Source organism: Centroberyx affinis, unplaced genomic scaffold, assembly GCF_046629955.1.
Source record: "Centroberyx affinis isolate AG114_WGS23_722 - 3 ecotype Tasmania unplaced genomic scaffold, CSIRO-AGI_Caff_v1 ptg004823l_1, whole genome shotgun sequence".
NCBI lineage: Eukaryota > Metazoa > Chordata > Actinopteri > Beryciformes > Berycidae > Centroberyx > Centroberyx affinis.
Genome location: NW_027282352.1, coordinates 11,528 through 31,179, shown reverse-complemented (window position 1 = coordinate 31,179; position 19,652 = coordinate 11,528). Strand labels below are relative to the sequence as shown.

Sequence of the window (19,652 nt, the reverse complement as noted above, 5' to 3'; positions counted from 1 at the left end):
CTCATAACGCTGACACATGACTCGGGATAAAAAGTTTTTTTCTCTCTCCAGTCCAACTTTGTGATCTCCGCTCCTCCATCGGATAAAATGTTATTCAGCTGTCTTCGTGTTTTATTCGCACCTTGTTATTAGAGGCTGCAGAGACGACAGGAGCGCACTGACGGAAATCAATGAAACAAAGTTGGGTTGCATGCCATTACAGCGGTGTTTGGATATTTTCTTTGTCTGTTCATGCCTTATGACTTTGTGTCCCGCCTTCAACTTCACCGGCAGCCTGCGAAAAAATCACCGTGATGTTTCCTATAATATTCCTATAGGAGCTTATAGTGTCTGTGTGTTGCTCGATAGTGAGTTTATAGTGACTTTATCATACTTAATAGTTTTAATCTCCCATGGTATCACTATAATATTCCTATAATATTCCCATAGGGACTTATAGTGTGTCAGCTTTACTCAATAGTGAGTTTATAGTGACCTCATCGTACATTATGGCATTTTCATCTCCTATTGTATCACTATAATATTCCCATGATATTCCTACGGGGGATTATAGTTGTCTATTTGTGATCCATATAGTCTATAATCCACCTGTACTTCAATCATTCTCCTGTCACAGTGTGGAAATCCATAAAACTCTTATGTAAAAGAACGAAAAGAATTTCCTATAATAAATGGCAGGATACTATACAAATATCATAGCAAAACTTTAAAATACCATGCTACTTTTGGTCATTATACCACAGAATCGTCTTGTAATACCATAGGAGAATAAAAAATAACATAAAGTCAGTATAAACTCACTACTGAATACCACAGACACACTATAAGACTCTATAGGCATATGACTGGAATATTATAGGGATACCATAGGAGTTAAAATGTCATAAAGTACCATAAAGTTACTATTAACTCACTATTGAGAACCACATACACACACTGTCTATAAGAATAGTATAGGAATATTATTGATAGGAGACTATAGGTCCATAAGAATATTATTGATAGGAATATGATGCAGACTTTTCTTTAGCCTTTGAAAGAGAAAAATCCAATCAGATTAGTACTTTTTGTTTTGTAAAAATCAATTCATTTGTTATCAAATATCAAAGCTTATAATGGTATTTCCTAATAGTAAATAGTTAAATGCAGCTAATTATTCTTCCAGTATGCATCTCATGAACAGTCAGAAAACCAAAGATCTGTAGTTCAGTACTTGCTACAGTGGAGTGCAACACATTTCTATAACATGTAGTGTTTATACAGTACAGACCATACTGTAGTTAGACCCTGACCTGGACTTCTTTGTTAAATGCATCCAGGTTAACACAGGACACCAATTAACTATTGAGATCAGCCATGAAGGTCAAGTGCACAGCTTGCCCTCTTAAACGCACATGAATGCATCTATTTACACTCATGCTTGTGTGTGTGTGTGTGTCTCTGTGTCAGTGTGTGTGTGTGTGTGTGTGTGTGTGTGTGTGTGTGTGTGTGTGATAGGGAGGGACTTCACATCTCTCTTTCATTGTATCTCCTCATACCCATCAGACTGGGGGATGATTGGACTTTCAGTGGGTCTTAAACGGGGACACACCCCTCTCTCTCTCTCTCTCTCTCACACACACACACACACACACTCTCTCTCACCACAGTATCTTTCCCTGTGTGATCTCCAGGCTATTGCAGACATCTGGGCCAGTGTCTCCTCTTTGGGACGGTGTGTGTAATGACCATGCCTTATCTTTCTCATTACCCACCCAGAGATGTCAAACTAAAGCTGGAGACGGCCTTGCTCTCCTGACAGAGAGAGATGGAAATAATTACCAGTGTCTCTTGTGGAATAGGGCGTAAATTGATACACACTAAATACTGTACCTCAGGGGTCTCTCTCTCTCTCTCTTTCTCTCTCTCACTCTCTCTCTTTCTCATCAGATGTACTAGACAAATGAATGCATCCAGAAGGAATTAATTGGATTTGGGAGCAGTCTCCTGCACGATCCACCAGGACAGACAAACACCCCCCCTAACCACTCACCCTCCCTTTTGGGCACACACACCCACACACAGACACACACACACACACACACACACACACACACACACACACACACAGTACCTACTCCAGCCGCCGCCTCCTCCTCCTCCTTTATTCCAGTCATGCCTTGCAGAAATGTCTGACACCCCCGCCCCCTTCGATGGATCAGTCTGTGTCCCTTATCCCTCAACACACACACACACACACACAGCGGCACGCGACTCCCCAGTGGATTGCAGCCTCTCTCTTGGATACAGTGTTTCCATGGCAGCCACGTTTTCTCCACGTGTAGAATCAGAAAGAGAGAGGGAGAGGGAGAGGGAGAGAGACCACTCCTATTGATTCACTGGCGGGCTATTGATTCACAGTCTGCAGCTGCACACTTACCTACAGCAAACACACACACACACACACACACACACAGAGTGCAAACATCCACCATCAGATTGGATCTTTGTAAGAGGTTCAGCCGTGGAATGTGATAATGAAGACCCACCTTTTGTGGAGTGTGCTTTTCACCTTTCAAAAGGGGCCTCAATACGTCTGACTGCTCCAGTTATCTCTTTATATTGTGCTGCATGAAGCTGCAAGCTGATGATTCTGATTTATAGGGGTGCAGGTGATCAAAAGCACAGGCAGAGACACTTGATACTTTTCAGTTCCAGCTGATTTTATTTCCTTCTTGGAAGAAAAAACAACAAAAAAAAAAATAAAAATAAAAAAAAAACAACAATCTGTACAGAGGTCTGAGAGGCAGTGATTGACCCAAACATTGGCTGGTTTTGAGTTCTAAACATCAAATGATATTGGCATGATTGGACAAAACATGATCATACACAGCATATTGCACAAATGAAAAAAAGAAAGAGACAATAGAAAAGATGTCTGAAGATTTAAAAAAAAAAAAAAAAGAAAGAAACTCCTGGACCACAATCATCTTCAACATAAGGATGTCCAAAGATGGCCGCCCTAGTGCCTGTCGTTGATCATAATCATACATAAAACACACAATCTTTGCTTATAGTACAGTCAGTATACATAAATATCTTCATGTTATTATTCTTTTAAAAATCTTAAACACAACAGCTATAGCTACATATACCTGAATCTGAAATACAAATGCTATTTGCCATGCCATAATATAGGAAAACAATTAGCCTGCTATACTTAGCCAACAGGTACAGAAAGGTTAAATACTATTTTTTGATGCAATTTGCGCAATAACAGATGAAGCACTTCATACATCTCCCTCCCTCCAAGTCTAGGCAAAGTGGAATGAGTGTGAAATTCCATCCAGTGGTTCAAATAAAACTTATCTTGATAAAAAGCACACAGAGGTATTAGCTCTATCCAAACAGTGACTCTCTGGGATCTTTCACTCATATACTTTAGGTCTATGTGTACTGGAGCAACACAGTCACCACTCAGACTGGGGAGCCTCAGTGGCGCTTTGTTTACTTGGCTGGTGAAACTGGAGTCACTGTGCCATTAAGAAGCATGTGGGTAAATACTGTAAACACTGTGTGAGGTCAGATTGTGCCAAACAAACCCCCCTCTGCAGTTCTAAACACCAATGTAGACCCAAACAACAATGTTGTAGGCTACCCACTCGCCGGAAAAACCCCCTTCTATAGATTTTGTACAAAAATACAAGTAGAAAATCATGACACACTCAAATCTCCTTAAAAGTGAGAGAAGTCGACATTTTAAATAAGATACACTTCTAGCCCTTCCGCGCTGGATACAGACAGGTGTATGTGCACACACACACAAACGAGACCTGTACGAGAACAATACTTCTAAGTATAAAAAAGTTTGGCCGGTATAAATACATCAATATAAAAAAAACGTCATCTGACACAGAGGAACTACAAAGTTGAAGCACTAGGCAGAAAGGATGCGCGTTGGGGAGCATTGGTCCTGAATTGTGCACTGAGTGTTTAAAAAGGTTCAGAAAGGGTTTTTCTGAAGTTTTGAGTCAGTCTTTTTTTTTTTTTTTTTCTGAAAGTCCTGCCGTTGAAAGAGAAGCTGGTGATAGTGAATTGTGTCCTATGGTCACACACATTGCGTAATTACGCAGCAATGAACACTTTACGCATATAACAACAACAACAAAAACCTCCTTATGCGGGAGGGCATGCGTGTTGATATTGAAATTATCTCGAGTTTGGAGAAACAAAAAATACACCTGAATATCAACTTGATGGTCAATGTGAATTGGCTATATCATAAACAAAAGGTAACCCAACATGACGAGCTCTCCAATAAGTGTCCCTTTTGCCTACCCAAAGTAACATAAATATTCAATGTTCAGTCTCAGTCCTCATCCACAGCGGATCGGATTGAATATTTCAGTTGAAGTCCGTGTGTTTCACTGCTCTCTGCTTACATTCACTCCTCCTCTGTGTCCAAATGCAAACTAAGCATTTCCCCCGTCTGCGCGCGCTCCCGGCAAACGCACCGAGCGCAGTCCAAGTCTGTGAGCGGTAACTTGCGCGTACCCGGGCTTCAACGCGCACACAGGCCACCGTTTCTTTCCTGGTCTCACTCTCCCTTATTTAGTGAAAGAATGGCGGAAATATTCTGGTCTGGACGCACGCACTTGCCTGTCGGGGGGGTTTACACTGTTCTAAACGTGGGGGGGGACGCCGCGCTTCCTTCAGTAGGTGAACACCAGGTTGGAGATGGTGGACTCCAGCCAGTCTCCTGAGATCATCTCGCTGACCTCCGGGGTGCAGTAGTCGGGGAAATCGAAGTGAGATCCCGCCCCGCACTCCCCGAAGCTCCAGTCCAAGTCCCGGTCCAGCTCCGCGTCGGAGAAGCCCATGCCGCCCAGGGACATGCTCTCAAACCCGGGGCTCGGGTTCAGCTCGAGTCGCTCGTCTTCGAACTCTTCGTCTGATGATGAGGATGACACGGAGGAGGAAGAGTGAGAGGCTGACGGCGTCGGAGAGGACGCGCGGGCGTACCGGAGCCGCGCGGTGTGGCCCGCCGGTGACGACTCGCTGGCCGCCGGGCTCTGCTCCTCGTACAGGCTGAGCGGGTCGCTGGACTCCGCCGAGCTGCTGAGGGTGGGACTGGCCGGTACTCCCACGGAGGGAGGTCCGCTCTCCAGGCTGCCTGCCCCGCCGAACATGTGGCCGCGCCTCGCCTCTCCGGTGCGCTTCTCCGGTATCTGCCTGGCCCCAGACACTGACCTGGATTTGAAGAGCGCGTGGTGGTCACCGGGAGACGCATAGTCCTGCACCGGTGCGCTCGTCTTGATGCCACCCTGTTTGTGCGTCCTGCTCACCCCCTTCGACCCGGGGCTTCTTTTAACGCCGGGCTTGGCGCTGCGCTCCCCGCTCTTCTCCCCGCGCTCCGCCTGCTTGCTCGCTCCGCTTACCGACTTGGCCTTCTTTCTGGGACGGTACTTGTAGTCTGGGTAGTCGGCCATGTGTTTGAGTCTGAGCCGCTCCGCCTCGCGGATGAACGGGATCTTGTCCGTGTCTTTCAGCAGCTTCCAGCGCTTCCCCAGCCGCTTGGAGATCTCGGCGTTGTGCATGTCCGGAGACTGCTCCATGATCTTCCTCCTCTCGATCTGAGACCAGACCATGAACGCGTTCATGGGTCTCTTGATGTGCCCCGTCGGAGTTTTGCACCACGCCACGTCGCTCCGTTCCCCGGAGGAAGGGGACTCGGGGGTCGGAGACGCGTCCATCTCCAAGTCCATCTCTCCCGAGTCCGTGGAGTCCCCGCCGGGGGAAAGAGCGTGGGCGCTCTCCGTGTGGCTCATGTGCTGCACCATCCTTTCCTCCGAGTGCCTCAGCTGTCTGGAAATACTCTGCCTCTCTTCGACAGCGCTGTGATTTTTGACAAAGTTCTGCGTGCTATCACAAAAACGATTAATTCCTCAGTTTGTTTTAATGTCAGACGCGTTCTGAGGAGGCAGATCACTGATGGATACAGGTTTGAAAAAAAAGTTCCTCCAAGTCTCTTCTGTCTCTTTTCAGTTCGGTCCGTTTTGGAGACGCCTGGCCGCTCAACTTTTCCAGTGCGTTTCCAGTGTCTCTTAAGAAAAACAGACGCACGGAAACAAGATCAAATCCCGACCCTATAGTTTACAGCAACTTTCAACTGCCCGTGCGGCTGAAAACTCGCCCGGCAAGGCTGAAAACGCGTCGCTGTGGACAGCAGCAGTGTGAGTCTCTTATGTGAACCTGGCTGTCTGCAGCGCAGCTTGTCTGTGCGGTTGGAGAACCATGTGGCTGAATGGAGCGGCTGCGCTGTCTCATAGTCTCCCTGTTTCCTGAGCGCTCTGTAACGTTACTGTAAACACAACAACGAGAACCTCGCCGTTTTATACCCTCATCGCGAGATATACGCGCCAATCAGCGGCTGTCTCCATCCTGATTTTTCAGACAAACCACGCCCCCCGGCCGCCCATTGGCTGAATAAAAAAAACGGGTAATAATAATAATAATGTGCAATGAGGATCGGTGTGTCTGACCTCATTCCTGTCAGACTCCACTGGAAGAAAGGCAAACTTGGTGTGTGTGTGTATGTGTATGTGTGTATGTGTGCGTCTGTGTGTGTTTTTAAAGGAACATGGTGTCCTTTCCCCCGCTGCAAGGGGAACCTGCAAGGATATACTTAGAACTGCATTAGTTCCATGTGGATGAATATTGACTAAATTTAGATGATGTGTAATAAGGGGACGAGGAAATGCTGAGAAAACACAACATGTTTTGTTCAATAGATTGCAGTATAAGCAGGGATGTAGTGGAGGGTAAAGCCACCTAAACCCAATTATCCACCTATTTTTAGTTCACACCTTTTTAGGACTGAAATAACTGATTACAGCATAAATTCATATTATATAGCACAGTAAGTCATATCACAGTGATGGAAGTTAGATGAAGATAGGGTGTTTTAAGAGGGGGAAAACGCATAAATGAATGTGGATATATATTTTTTCTGAAAACATAACTCATTTTTGTGTGTATGGGTGGCTGTTTGGCCTCTGATGCTCACCGCTGGAAGGTGACAGTCTACCTACTCATTTATTTACCCTCTGCATCACTGCAATGATGGTAAACCATAAAAGCAGCAACCTTGAAACCAATAATTATGGCTCTCATGAGAGAGGACAGTTATGTATCAGGGTCACACCAGCCTCTGTGCGAGTAAAAAAGAAAGTTACACTCACGGCCAAGGCTACAGTCTCCCACCCCCAGATGTAATTGCACGCTCTGTAATGCACAGGTTCCTCCTGCTGCACAGCCCACAGCCCCATTATGTTAACATGCCTGTGTCATGTATGATCACATTACCGGCAGTGTCGCTAGATGTCAGACTAGAGCCAAAGGGAGCTGATGAGGTTTACATTGTGTGTGTGTGTGTGTGTGTGTGTGTGTGTGTGTGTGTGTGTTACCATGTACAGCAGATTTATCTCTGTCCTAATCAGTTGGGCTACAGTCATTAAATCATGCCGGTGATGTCATCGGCTGGTATTGAGGGCTCTCGGCAGACGACAGCATAACTGTTTTTCACACCCTCATAACACACTCTTGAACACTCTCTGTGTGTAATTCAAATAGGCCCGCTCAGTGATGTAGTGGTAAATAAAAAGGTGGGTAAACCGAGCTTCGGTCGGTCATGGTCATAAGGAAAGAAACCAGCAAAAGAAAAAAAAAAAAATCACATAACAAAAAGTCATACATTTCTGCTTTTTTTAGAGAATAGATCTAAGATATTCATGTACTGTAACATACATGTTTGACGCCTTTTATTATGACATACTCTTAATTTAGGTCAAGATTTATAAAAAAAAAAAAAAGATGGGTAAAAACTATTCCACAAATAAAAAGGTGGGGAAAAGTCACCCTTTACATCCTGCGCCCGCTAACATTAAGTTGAAAGGTGTTTAAAATTTCACAGCTCAACCCCTATCCCCCCCCCACCCCCCCTTATGTGCTCCCATAAATCAAACACATAAATAATCATGAGCCTTCTTTTATCAGTCTATATCTCGAGCTGCCCCAATTACAAGCATGCACCTGCCGTTACGATTACCCCACTGTTTTCTATCTCTCTCTCTCTATCTCTCTCTCTCTCTATCTTTTTCTCTCTCTCTCATGGGCTTAAAACACTCACACACACACACACACACACACACAGCGGCGCGCACAAAGGTTTGTTTAAACAGGTGTGACGCGTATACCTGTAATCTTATCTGATGTGTGAGAAGCAGCTGTCAGGTAGCTTTCCACTCTGTGTTCGGTGGCAGATGCGCGGCTCCGGCAAGGGCCCGGGATGCCGGAGCCTCTCTCTGCCGGGCCCCCTATCCGCTCTGTCATCTTCAGAGCTGCCGGAGCCATGTGTTTACCCCCAAATACACCCAGCGCTCCGTCTCGGCTCTGTTGACGCCTAAAGGGATGCTGTCATTATGAGAGAGTGCTGTGGGAGACTGGGGCTCTTGCAGCAACTTCGCAAAAGTCTCCGTGTGTGTGTGTGTGTGTGCTGTGTAGTAGAAACTATAAACCGATATGGGCTTTTAAAGGCAGACGCTGATACTTTTGGGTTGAAGCTGCTGATGTTTTGTACTAATAGTCAGTGTTTCCCCCGGAATTGTATTCTTGTCAGGGTGGAAAAAGCCTCTGAAACAGCATTTAGACCATCATGGGACACTAAAACTCTCCACTGAAATTCTTCTAGATGGGCGAGCAGCCCCTTGAGGCCGGGTGAGGCAGGTTTCATTGCAGGTTTTATAAACTGAAACCCCCTGAAGCTGTGGAGTAAAATCCTCCTACACCACACTGGAAATAAAAATCAGAAGTAAAAATAATAATAAAATCATCCTCGCTAGCTGCAGTCGGGGAGGAACCTCCATCATATCAGAGATGGACGACACAAACTGGCCGATATCTGATTTTTAATAAATGATCAGTATTGGCCCGATCTATCAGTCTAATCCCATTGGAGCCTATATGAGCTGACAGAGTCTGTGTGTGTGTGTGAGTCTGCCTCTTCACAGTGGGTTTGGTTTATTGTGGGTTTACAACCGAGGCTGTAATAAACCAGAAGGGAACACAGTTCACAGTCGTCACACTGTGTTTTAAAGCAAGGGGTGAAAATCAGAAACCAACAGCAGAAAGCCATGAAACAGAAATGTGAGACGCAGGGAGCTTGCTTTCTTGAAGAGTGTGTGTGTGTGTGTGTGTGTGTGTGTGTAAGTGTGTGTGTCTCCGCATGCAGTCAAATGGAGTTACTCATTACCATGTACTTGCCTTTTTCAACTGCCTAGGAATGACGCGCCGCTTTGACCTGCCTGCTCGTCATCCGGGGTCAAACACAATGAGGCCTTTGTGTGTGTGTGTGTGCGTGTGTGTGTGTGTGTGTGAGTGTGTGTGTGTCCAGCCCTAACTGAATTGGAGTTTTTCCAGGGATTGAAAGTTTTAAACCAGTGGGAAGTCCCCTCCACCCTGCAGTCAAACAGAAAAACTGAAGACTAAGCACTGATTTGCATACTCTCTCCCTCCCTCTCTCTCTGTCTCTCCCTCTCTCTCTCTCTCTCTCCCCCCCCCCCCCCTCCTCTCTCTCTGACTCATCCACAGGCAGTATGTTGTCTCTGTTTGGTGTGCATGTGGTAGACAGTGCAGGTGGCCGTCTCACCATCTCACCCACCTACTGCTGTCAGTCCTTTACAACAGTTACACAACAACACTAACATACTCAATTATTTTTAAGTGGCGAATAACTGGAGTGGAGAATAACTAGTCCAAGAGGCGGAAAAAGTTATTGAAAATAACTATTTCCCTCCCTCCCTGCCTTCCTTCCCTCCTTCCTTATTTCCTTTCGTCGTTTGTTCATTCGTTCCCTCCATTTCTTCCATACCTTTTACGATCGAGGCTATATTTGAAGAAACAGAGACAGAAAAGTTATTTGAATAACTACTCTCTTTCCCTTCCTTCCTTCCTCCCTTCCCTCCATCCATCCTTCCTTCCTTTGTATGTTCATTCGTTCCTTCCAGTCAAGACTATATTTGGAGAGACAGACAGAAAAAGTTATTGTGAATAACTATTCCCTTTCCCTCCCTCCCTTCCTTTCTTCCATCCTACCCCCCTTACATCTTTTCTTCCTTCCTTAATTCATTTCATTGCTAACATTTTCAATTACATACTGTATATACAGGTATATTGACTATCACTAGTCATGTCCTTCCTTCCTTCCTTCCTCCCTCCCTCCCTCCCTTCCATCCTTCCTTCCCTTTTACAATCAAGCCTATATTTGGAGACACAGAGACAGAAAAAGTTGAGATTAACTACTCCTTCCTTCCCCTTTTCCCTTCTTCCTCCCTTTCTCCCATCCGTCCTTCCTCACGTTTTACAACAGAGAGAGAGCAACAGCGCAACAGAGAAACGGAAAAAGTAGTGGAGAGGAAGGGCGAGCGAGTGTCAGGTGGGCGCACGAATGGAAACGAGACAGCATCCTCGACAGTGCGAGCCGAGCAGAGATGGAAGAAAGTACGACTATGCAAAGCGGGAGAGGAGAGGAGACGGCACAAATAAAATCAGAGAGAGAGAGAGAGAGAGCGGGAGAGAGGGAGAGAGAGAGAGAGTGATGGAGCAATCGGGCGACCCCCTCCTTCCTCGCTTGCTCGCTTTCCCCTCCGCCGGCGCTGTAATCCAGACGACGCCGGTGGAGGTGGAGGGAGAGAGAGAGAGAGAGAGAGAGAGAGAGAGAGAGAGAGAGAGAGAAGGCGTGGCCAAAGGCGACGCCACGCCCCGGGAACTCCCGACATCCCTCGCTCTCGGATGCGGTGACGAGGCAGGTCAGATGATTGCTGTGTCACGGCAATGCAGGCGAACTCACAGGAACACACACACACACACACACACACATGCACACACACACACACACACACACACACAAATGCACAAACAAGACAGAAATGCACACTCACGGCGAGACAGAGCAAGCCGAGTACCAGTGTACCGCTGCAGGACCCAGACGCACTGCGGAGTCAAATCGAGAGCGCAGACACACACTTACACACACACTCTCTCTCTCTCTCGCACGCGCACACACACACACACACACACACACTTGTGCACAAACACACACACAGAGTCAGACACACTCAGAGCTGCACTCTACTACACTCAGACACTCTGATACGACGATCGGCTTTTTTTGGGGGCATTGTCTAAAAGCCAGAGGAGTGGGAAGGAGCGGAGAACGAGAGCAGAGGCGAGAGGAGGGGGGTAAAGGGAAGGAAAGGAGAGCAGAGAGCAGAGAGAGAGAGAGAGAGAGAACCGGGAGACGGAGAAGTCGTCAAGCGGGCGCCGTTCGCAAAAAGTCGTCGTATATACCTCGCCGAAAGGTCGTCCGGCGGCAGAAGAGGGGCGAAGGGGGGGGGATGGACGGACGTTTTTTTTTTTTCACCGATAACGTGGCATTTTCCCCCCCCGAAGAGGACGACTCTCGCTTTTTTTTTCCCGGGATTCCGTACGGATATTTTTTGGAAACGTATAGGAGCCGAAACCGGCCGCAGGAAATGGATATACTGCGCAGAAAGGAAAGCTGGGGGGGGGGAAAAAGAACAAAGATTCGGGGGGGGGGAAGAGAGAGAGAGAGAGAGAAGAGACAGAAGTGGAGTTTGGAGTTCGGTGCTGCTGCTGCTGCTGCTGCTGCTGTGTCGCCGCTATGTTTTTTTTTTTGTTTTTTTTTGCAGGATCCTCGATGGCTGCCGACGTGGGAAGAACCGATCGGAGAGTCTGGAAAGCAACGTTGGAGAAGTTAAGACAGTCAGAGAGAGAGAGAGAGAGAGAGAGAGAGAGGCAGCAGTCAGAGGCAGGAGTATAGAGTGGGGGGGTGGGGGGTAGTGGTGGGGGGTGGGGGGGAGATGTGCAGACTGGCGGCCGCGACGCATGAAAATGTATCCTCGAAAAACCCTTTCGTCTCTCCCCGATCGAACTCCGGAGCGCTTTTACCTTTTCGCTTTTGCCGTTCTCTCCGTCTCTCTCGGTGTCTCTCTCTCTCTCTCTCTCTCCGCCTTCATATATACACTCTCACGTACACACACACACACACACGCACAACATCTAAGCATTCGATGGCAGCCGTATCCGCCATCCATCCCCCGTCCCGTCCCGTCTCTCTGTGTGCAGGCGTCCGCTGAGGTCAGGTCAGGTCAGGGTCCGGGGTCCGGGGTCCGGGTTCCGGGGTCCGGGTTCCGGGGTACGGGCCGGTTCTGTCCTCACGTAGCCCGGGGGACAGTGTCCTCACTGCGGGGGGGGGGGGGGGGTCGATGAGGACCGCTACCGGGCTCCGCGAGCTCTCCAGACAGGCTCCAGACGTACTGACCTACATCAGCCTCAGTCAGACTGGGAGAGAGAGACAGAGAGACAGAGAGAGAGAGAGAGAGAGAGAGAGAGAGGGATGAGTGGGGGGAGGGAGAGAAGGAAAGAGAGAGAGAGAGGATGGAGAGGGAGGGAGGGAGGGGTGGGGGTGATTGAGAGACTGGCAAGCGGGCAAAAACGGCGAGAGAGGCGAAATAGCGACGTTTATCGAAAAAAAAAAAGTGCAAGACGGCGGTGGCGGAATAGCGGCGAACGCTAGAGAGGGAGGCGGAGAGGTGGAGAGGCGGAGGAGAGGAGGAGAGGAGGAATCAACAGACTACAAAATAGAATCGCCGCAGCCAATTCCTAACTAACTCTCAGCCCTCCTTTCAGCCCGCACACACTAATAACACTTTAAAACTGCCTCTTTTTTTTTTTCATCGTTCTGCTAATCCTTATCCTCTCCTCACTTTTCCCCTTTGCCTCTTGTCCCTCCCCGTCTCTCCCCAATCCCCCCCCCCTCCCCTTCCCTCCCCCCCTCTCTCTCTCCCTCTCTCTCTCCCTCTCTCTCTCCCTCTCTCTCCCTCCCTCAATTCAGCTTGATTTTCATCATGCCACCCGAGCGTCTCTCACACTGTGGGAGGATTAGTCCGTCTCTGGCTGTCTGCTTATCTGTCTGCTCTGGCTTTCGGCTGCAGAGAGAGAGAGAGAGAGAGAGAGAGAGAGAGAGAAGCAGAGGCGGAGGCGGGGGCGGAGGCGGAGGAGGAGGAGGAAGGGAGGGGAGGAGGAGGGGGGGTAGACGGGTTGGCATCTCCTCTCTCGGTTGTTGTGGCTACACCGGCTCGACTCGAGCTTAAACGCGAGCGAGCGAGTGTGTGTGTTTCTCTGTGCGGAGACTATCTGCAGTGCGGCAGCGATATGGGGAGAGGAGGAGGTTTTGGAACGGTGTGTGTGTGTGTGTGTGTGCACTGTTCAGACAGGTGCGGATATGTGTGTGTGTGTGTGTTCGGCATGCATCTCCTTCCACGCTATATAGGCTGAGTCTGTCTATTCCCGTTTGTGTGTCCGCCTGCCTGTGTGCGATCATTAGTCCCCGGTGCCCAGTGCAGACACTAAACAGGGATCGATACCAATAGAGCAGCAGATAGATCAGCCCCGGCGTTAGCGCGGCTCCCTCGGGACCCCGCCCGGCAGTCCGAGTCAGTCTCTACAGCAACACACCTCCGTCACACTAACGACGTCTTTATCCCGGGGTGAACACCCATAGGCCTCGGGGAGTTTAAAAAAAACCAAACAAACAAAAAAAAAGGCGAGAAGTACGAGAAGGTAAAAACCCGCCGGGTCGGTGTGTGAGCCGGCGAGGTCAGCGGCTCACGGATGAGATTTGAAATTGAAGACGCTGGTGGTTTATTTTTTCCTAAAGCCTATAGCGTGATCCGCAGTGAGCTGTGACTCCGCTCGGTTCGTCTGACCTCCGTGTTACGGCTGCTGACGCGTTAGGAGGATCGGTTCGCGAAGATTGGGCAGATCAATGAATTTCTGTGAAAAAAAAAAAAATCCCTTTCTGCACCTTCTGCACAGTTTCGTGTTTCACCGGTTAGTCATATAGAAAGGCTAAAGTTGGATTTTTCGCAGAAATGTTTGACCTACACTGCAAAAATGTCCAAATGAAAAGTTATTTTATCTAGTATGGGGTCTTAAAATCTTTGTTTTTCTTAAAACAAGTGAAAAGATTTGCTAGTGGGATGCGATCATATCAATGCTTCCAATGCAAATCAACTTGTTTCAAGTTTTTTTCTTGAATCAACTGTCATTCCCTTGATAGTGGAGTGAGACTTTTCACTTCAAGAAAGTTCTCGAAACAAGTAAAACTGCACTGGAAACAAGTGGAATTACCTCACCTTGTTGGTAGAATTCTTCATTTGCTTTAAGAAAAATAAGATTTTAAGACTGAATATGAAACTAAATGACTTGTTTTGATGCACTTTTTGCAGTGTAGCACTAGTGTTACGGACAAAATCCCAACAAACAACCTCAATCCACTCAATTCCCAAACACAGCTGCAAGCTCTCTCTTGGTGAACTCAAAGATCTCCCACTTCATTCTATATCAGGTAGACTTCTGAAACCTGAACCATCCATCTAAGTCAGAGGCCAAGATCGGGTTGAAAAACACTGTCTGTTAGTCTGCATAGTAACCTATGTTTCTACCCAGGGGGAGTGAGGAGTGTGTTCTTCATTTCGCATGGCTTCATTCCCTGCTGGCTGATTATGGATGATACTCTAGACCGCTGTAGCCAAGTTTCAAAGTCGGTCCAGATAGAGACAGATAGAGATGTTGCTGTCTAGATCTCTTTCTCGGTATTGCTGGAGAGAGAGAACTTATCAGGTCCAGATGCGGGGAAAGTGGGTCACCACACCAAACATGTGCCAGACCCTATACTTCCCCATATGTACTGGGACCCGCTGCTTACACTGCTGCACATATGTACACTTGCCAAGTCAGACCATTTTCTTCCCCATCTCCCAAAATAGCTCAGAGCGGAGTTACAAAGTGTGTGTGTGTGTCTATGTGTTTCCATCTGGCGTATATCTTACATCTGTACATACATCCATGCCTGCATGCACGGTTCCCCTACAGTAAATCGCACAATTTTATCATAACTACAGGGTGTGTTTACGCGTCGGCTTTGAAGCTCGCTCGTTTTCCCGCAGCCTTTGTCTTAATGTCCTTCTCGTATGACATCCAAACTAGTAGCTGCCTTAAACCCCCAGACCCCTTCACGCTGTGCCTCTGCCACTGCAAACAACAGCCATCTGACAGCAGCAGAGAAGTGTGGTTTGGCCCACAGATCTTTTTAATGGGGAGTTTACAGGCGAACAAGCACTTTTTTTGTGTGTGTGCGACTGAGGGAGCCGTTTTGTGTTTCTGTGCTCCGGAGGTCATAAGGAATCTGTTAGGATGGGGCCGGCTTGTGTTCAGGGGGGATTGGAGAAGTGTTCGTCGGGGAAACTCGAGGCTGTTTGCGGAGGCTCCATTTGGGTCGTGAGCCATGGTATATCATCAGAACCGCCCATATAGCTCCGGGCGAAGCGCTATTTGTAAGCATCTACACATTTAAGGCCAAGAATGCTCAGTCAAAGCCCTTCCAGAGTTTTTTTTCCAAGTATTGCCCAGTGCGACCTCTTTCTCAGAAAGAAATGTCTCGCTCCCCGGTCAAAAATCTCTGACACACTTTTTCTCCCATACTGTCGCCTTCAGCTTTTTTTTGTATTTGCTTAGCACTTTATGCGCAGTGACAAATTGCGTTGCTGAAAGCGTTGCGGGAATAACAGCAATACCATAGATGAACCCTGAACATGTAAACACTCGGGCGCAGACAGACACACACCACTGGGCCCGGCTGGGGAGGATATTATGATTGGACTGGACAGCGAGTGTCAACCCAGGGGGCAAATCAGCTGTGTTATGATGCGTAATCGGTCGGCTGTCTGAGTAGGTGTGTGTGTGTGTGTGTGTGTGTGTGTCACACCGCCACATACACGGGTCATTCCCTGGCAATGCCTAGGGAGTATTGCATTGATTAGCGTCTGAGCGTTGGTCACATCTTGAGCCAGCGGCGGAGCGGCGCTGCTGCCTGACTGCAGGAACCTGGAAGAGTGGCAGCTTGCCGTTGACTCCTTTGGGCTCATCTCCTCTCCTGTGTGTGTGTGTGTGTGTGTGTGTGTAAGTCCAAGCCAGTGTCACATGTACTGTATGAACCTGCCTTGTAATGTTACACCTTTAGAGAGGAGGTGTTGATGGCTCATTGTTAAGGGTTTGGACACACTGTCTTTTAGTCTTATGTTGATGAAAATGTCTTTTTTTTTTTAACAAGCAAAAAAAAATCACCTGCCAATGCGGTGACATCATTTCACTTGTTTCCCTTGCCAACCAACTTGTTTCAAGAATTTGCTTGAATACTCATTGCTCAGTGCTAGAGGAGTGATCTATCTATTCAGTGCTAGAGGAGTGATCTATCTATTCTGCCTTGTTTCAAGAAAAAAACCCTGATCCAGGAGACACGACATTGGAAACAAGTGGAATTATCTCACCAACGTTGGCAGAATTATTCACTTGCATTAAGAAAAATACAACTTTAAGACTGAATATGAAACTAAATGACTTGTTTTGATGGACCTTTTTTTTGCAGTGTAGCACTAGTGTTACTGACAAAATCCCAACAAATAACCTCAATCCACTTACCAGACACTGCTGCAGGTTTTGTCTTGATGAACTGAAAGATCTCCCAAGTCCTGAGTCACAGGCCAAGAGTAGGTTGAAAAACACTGTCTGTTAGTCTGCATAGTAACCTATGTGTCTATCCAGGGGGCGTGAGGAGTGAATATGAGACTAAATGACTTGCTAACACAGATATTTCTTGCGCTTTCGTTTTTAGAAAGCCCTTTCTCTAATGTCCAGAGGGGAGGGAGGAGGGTTTAGCTCATTAATTGGACTGCTGCTGCACTAAATGTGAGATGCTGATATGAGATAATACCCGTTATAACTGAAAGCAATAGCAGATGAGTATATATCTGTTTGTTACGCAACACTGAGTCAACGGTGTGGAGCTGTATGTACAGTAATAGCACGTCTGTTGTCGCAGGGAGAGAGAACAGGTGGAATAAACAGTCTTCTGATGGGCGATGTATGCGCTTTATATATGTGTGTGTGTGCTTAAGTGTGTGTGTGTGTGTTTGAATGAGAAGCCAACCAGCTCAAGTTAGCACAGTCTGACTGGACAATAACAGCATACTGATGCCGAGGCCTCGGGGGACACCACAAATAGAAACTTCCAGGAAGAGAGGAGGAGGAGGAGGAGACAGGGAGAAGAAGGATCAGACGAGGAGATAGAAAGAAAGGAAATGGCTTGTGTGGGTCTGTCATCCACGTACAGCGTGTGTGTGTGTGCGTGCGTGTGTGTGTGTGTGTGTGTTCACCGCTTCAGAACGGCACATTCTGGTTCTTGCCTTCACACTTCACACTTGCTGAATGTTTCTGCATGTCAGCCTCTATCTTCTCCCCAGGCTCCCCATTGCTTTTATAGCCCAGGCGGTCTTATCTAACCAAGTCTCCTGAGAAAACGACCGCAGAGCGAGAGAGATAGAGAGATAGAGGGAGAGAGAGAGAGAGAGAGTAGGTGGAGGAGAAGAGGGAGAGAGACTGCAGAGAGAAAGCAGGGGAAGTGGAAGAAGTGAAAGTCACATCATGGGTAATTTATGGGTAATTTAATTAAAAATAAAGATAAATAATGATCATTTCTCTTGTGTCCAATGCAAATCAAGTTGTTTTTCGAGAATGTTCTTAAATCAAGGGTCATTTTCTTCAATCTTCTCACTTTTTTTCCTCAAGATGTTGACGCTTGTTTGTTGAAACAAGTAAAACTGCATTGGAAACAAGTGGAGTGATCTCATCCCCACCGGTGGAACTGTTCACTTGTTTTTTAGAAAAATAAGACTGACTCATAAGACTGATTATGAGACTGAATTACTTGGCAAGACGGGTGTTTTTTTGCAATGTAAAGAGAGACAGAGAGAGAAAGACAGATAAGTAAACAAGAGAAGGAGAGAGAGAGACCACAGAGAAGGGGGGGTTGGAAGAAAATAATAAAGTCTGAGAAGTGCTGCTCTGCTGCAAAAACAATCCATCTTAAAGAACTACACTGACTTTTTAGCCCTTATACCCAGTATGTGATGAGGATTGGCACCAAGATCATCTCTGTGTGTGTGGTAGATAGATCTGTCTGGTGTGCATGCTAACGCTTTAGCATACAGTGTGTTAAGTAATAGTACACGACTAGCATTATGCTAAAAGTGTGAAAATGAGAACTGGTTTGTTCATTTTAACATGCATCTAAACCTGCCAGGCTCTGCCACTGAGCAGAACTTGTTTTGTTTACACAGGAAGAGAGCAAAGTTGATTCGTAAACAGTGCTGTTGATTCGTAATGGACTTCTCTAATGATGAAGATTTAGATTTAGTTTGTTGAAGTTATGAATCTAAAGGCCATAGAATAAAAAACAATACCAACTTCGGATTATTAAAAGCTGTACCTTCATACTTTGGATAAAGCTAGTCGCCTACGATTAGGCTACTTAACACACTGTATGCTAAGGGTCAGCATGTGGATTAGACAGATCTATCTACCAGACACACAGATGATTTTGGTGCCAATCCTCTCGTCACATATCGGTCAACAATTCTGCCAAGTCAACAATTCTGCCAATGAGAATTTAATTAGTTTCCGGTGCAGCTGCACCACTTGTGGACTGATGTGCCTTATTCTGCCTTGTTTCATACTAACACTTGTTTCTAGAAAAATGTCCTGAAACCAAGAAACTGCATTGGAAGTGCAGTGGACTTATCTCACCCCATTGCCGGAATCCCCCCCCTTGCTTTAAGAAAAATAAGACTGACTTGTGAGACTGCATGTGAGACTAAATGGCCATGTTTTAGCGGCCGTCGTAAGGCCGTCTCCGTCATGTGTGCAGAGCACAGGGTGCTGATGGGTAATCAGACAGCTATCACATGCAGACGGCTCTAAATAGCCGCATGTTCCCTCCTCCTCGCGCTGCGATGCACATTTATGTTAACGCCACACTACTGTACCACAGTGTTGCCTCAGCATCACATTACTGGAGCGTGATGTTCCCTGCTCCAGGGCCAAACTCCCTGACTCGCTCTGTGTGTGTGTGTGTGAGTGTGTGTGTGTGTGTGTGTGTGTGCGTTCTTTGAGTCTGTTTGCAAACTGCTGAGCACAAGCCAGGGAGAGGGTTCACACTGGATTAGCTCTGAGTTGGCTAAACACCAGATAGCAGAGATAACAGTGTGTGTGTGTTTGTGTGTGGGGGAGGGGGGGGGGGGGGGGTGCAGCTGATATCAGCAGTAATAGGGGGAAAACACTGATAAGGCTTTTTCAGGATCTGCAGTTATGGCGTTCACGGCGGTTAAACGCTAACGAACACAGTTGATGCTTTTTGAGCTTTATTATGAAATCAGAAAGTCTTGTTTACAGCAAGCAAGCAAGAAAGAGTGGAGGAGAGAAGGAAGGAAGAAAGGGGAAGGAGGGGAGGAAAGAAAGGGGAAGGCGGGCAGGAAGAGGGGGGGGAGGAAAGAAATAAAGATGAAGGAAGGGAAGAAGAGGGAGGGAAGGGAGGAAAGAAAAAAGAAAGGAGGGAGGAAGAAAGACAGAAAGAAAGAATGAAGGGAGTGAGGGAGGAAAGAAAGAACGATGCATGGAAGGAGGGAGAGAAGGAAAGA

At 47.1% G+C, this 19,652-nt stretch overlaps 1 protein-coding gene across 1 annotated transcript; it reads right to left on the bottom strand.

The window, feature by feature from the left end:
• Positions 1 to 2,662: 2,662 nt before the first annotated feature.
• On the bottom strand, positions 2,663 to 6,324 carry sox4a (SRY-box transcription factor 4a). The gene has a single exon (XM_071545255.1). It carries the CDS (start codon positions 5,817 to 5,819, stop codon positions 4,692 to 4,694), a length of 1,128 nt encoding a protein of 375 aa, XP_071401356.1. The 5' UTR covers positions 5,820 to 6,324; the 3' UTR covers positions 2,663 to 4,691.
• Between the last annotated feature and the right edge of the window lie 13,328 nt (positions 6,325 to 19,652).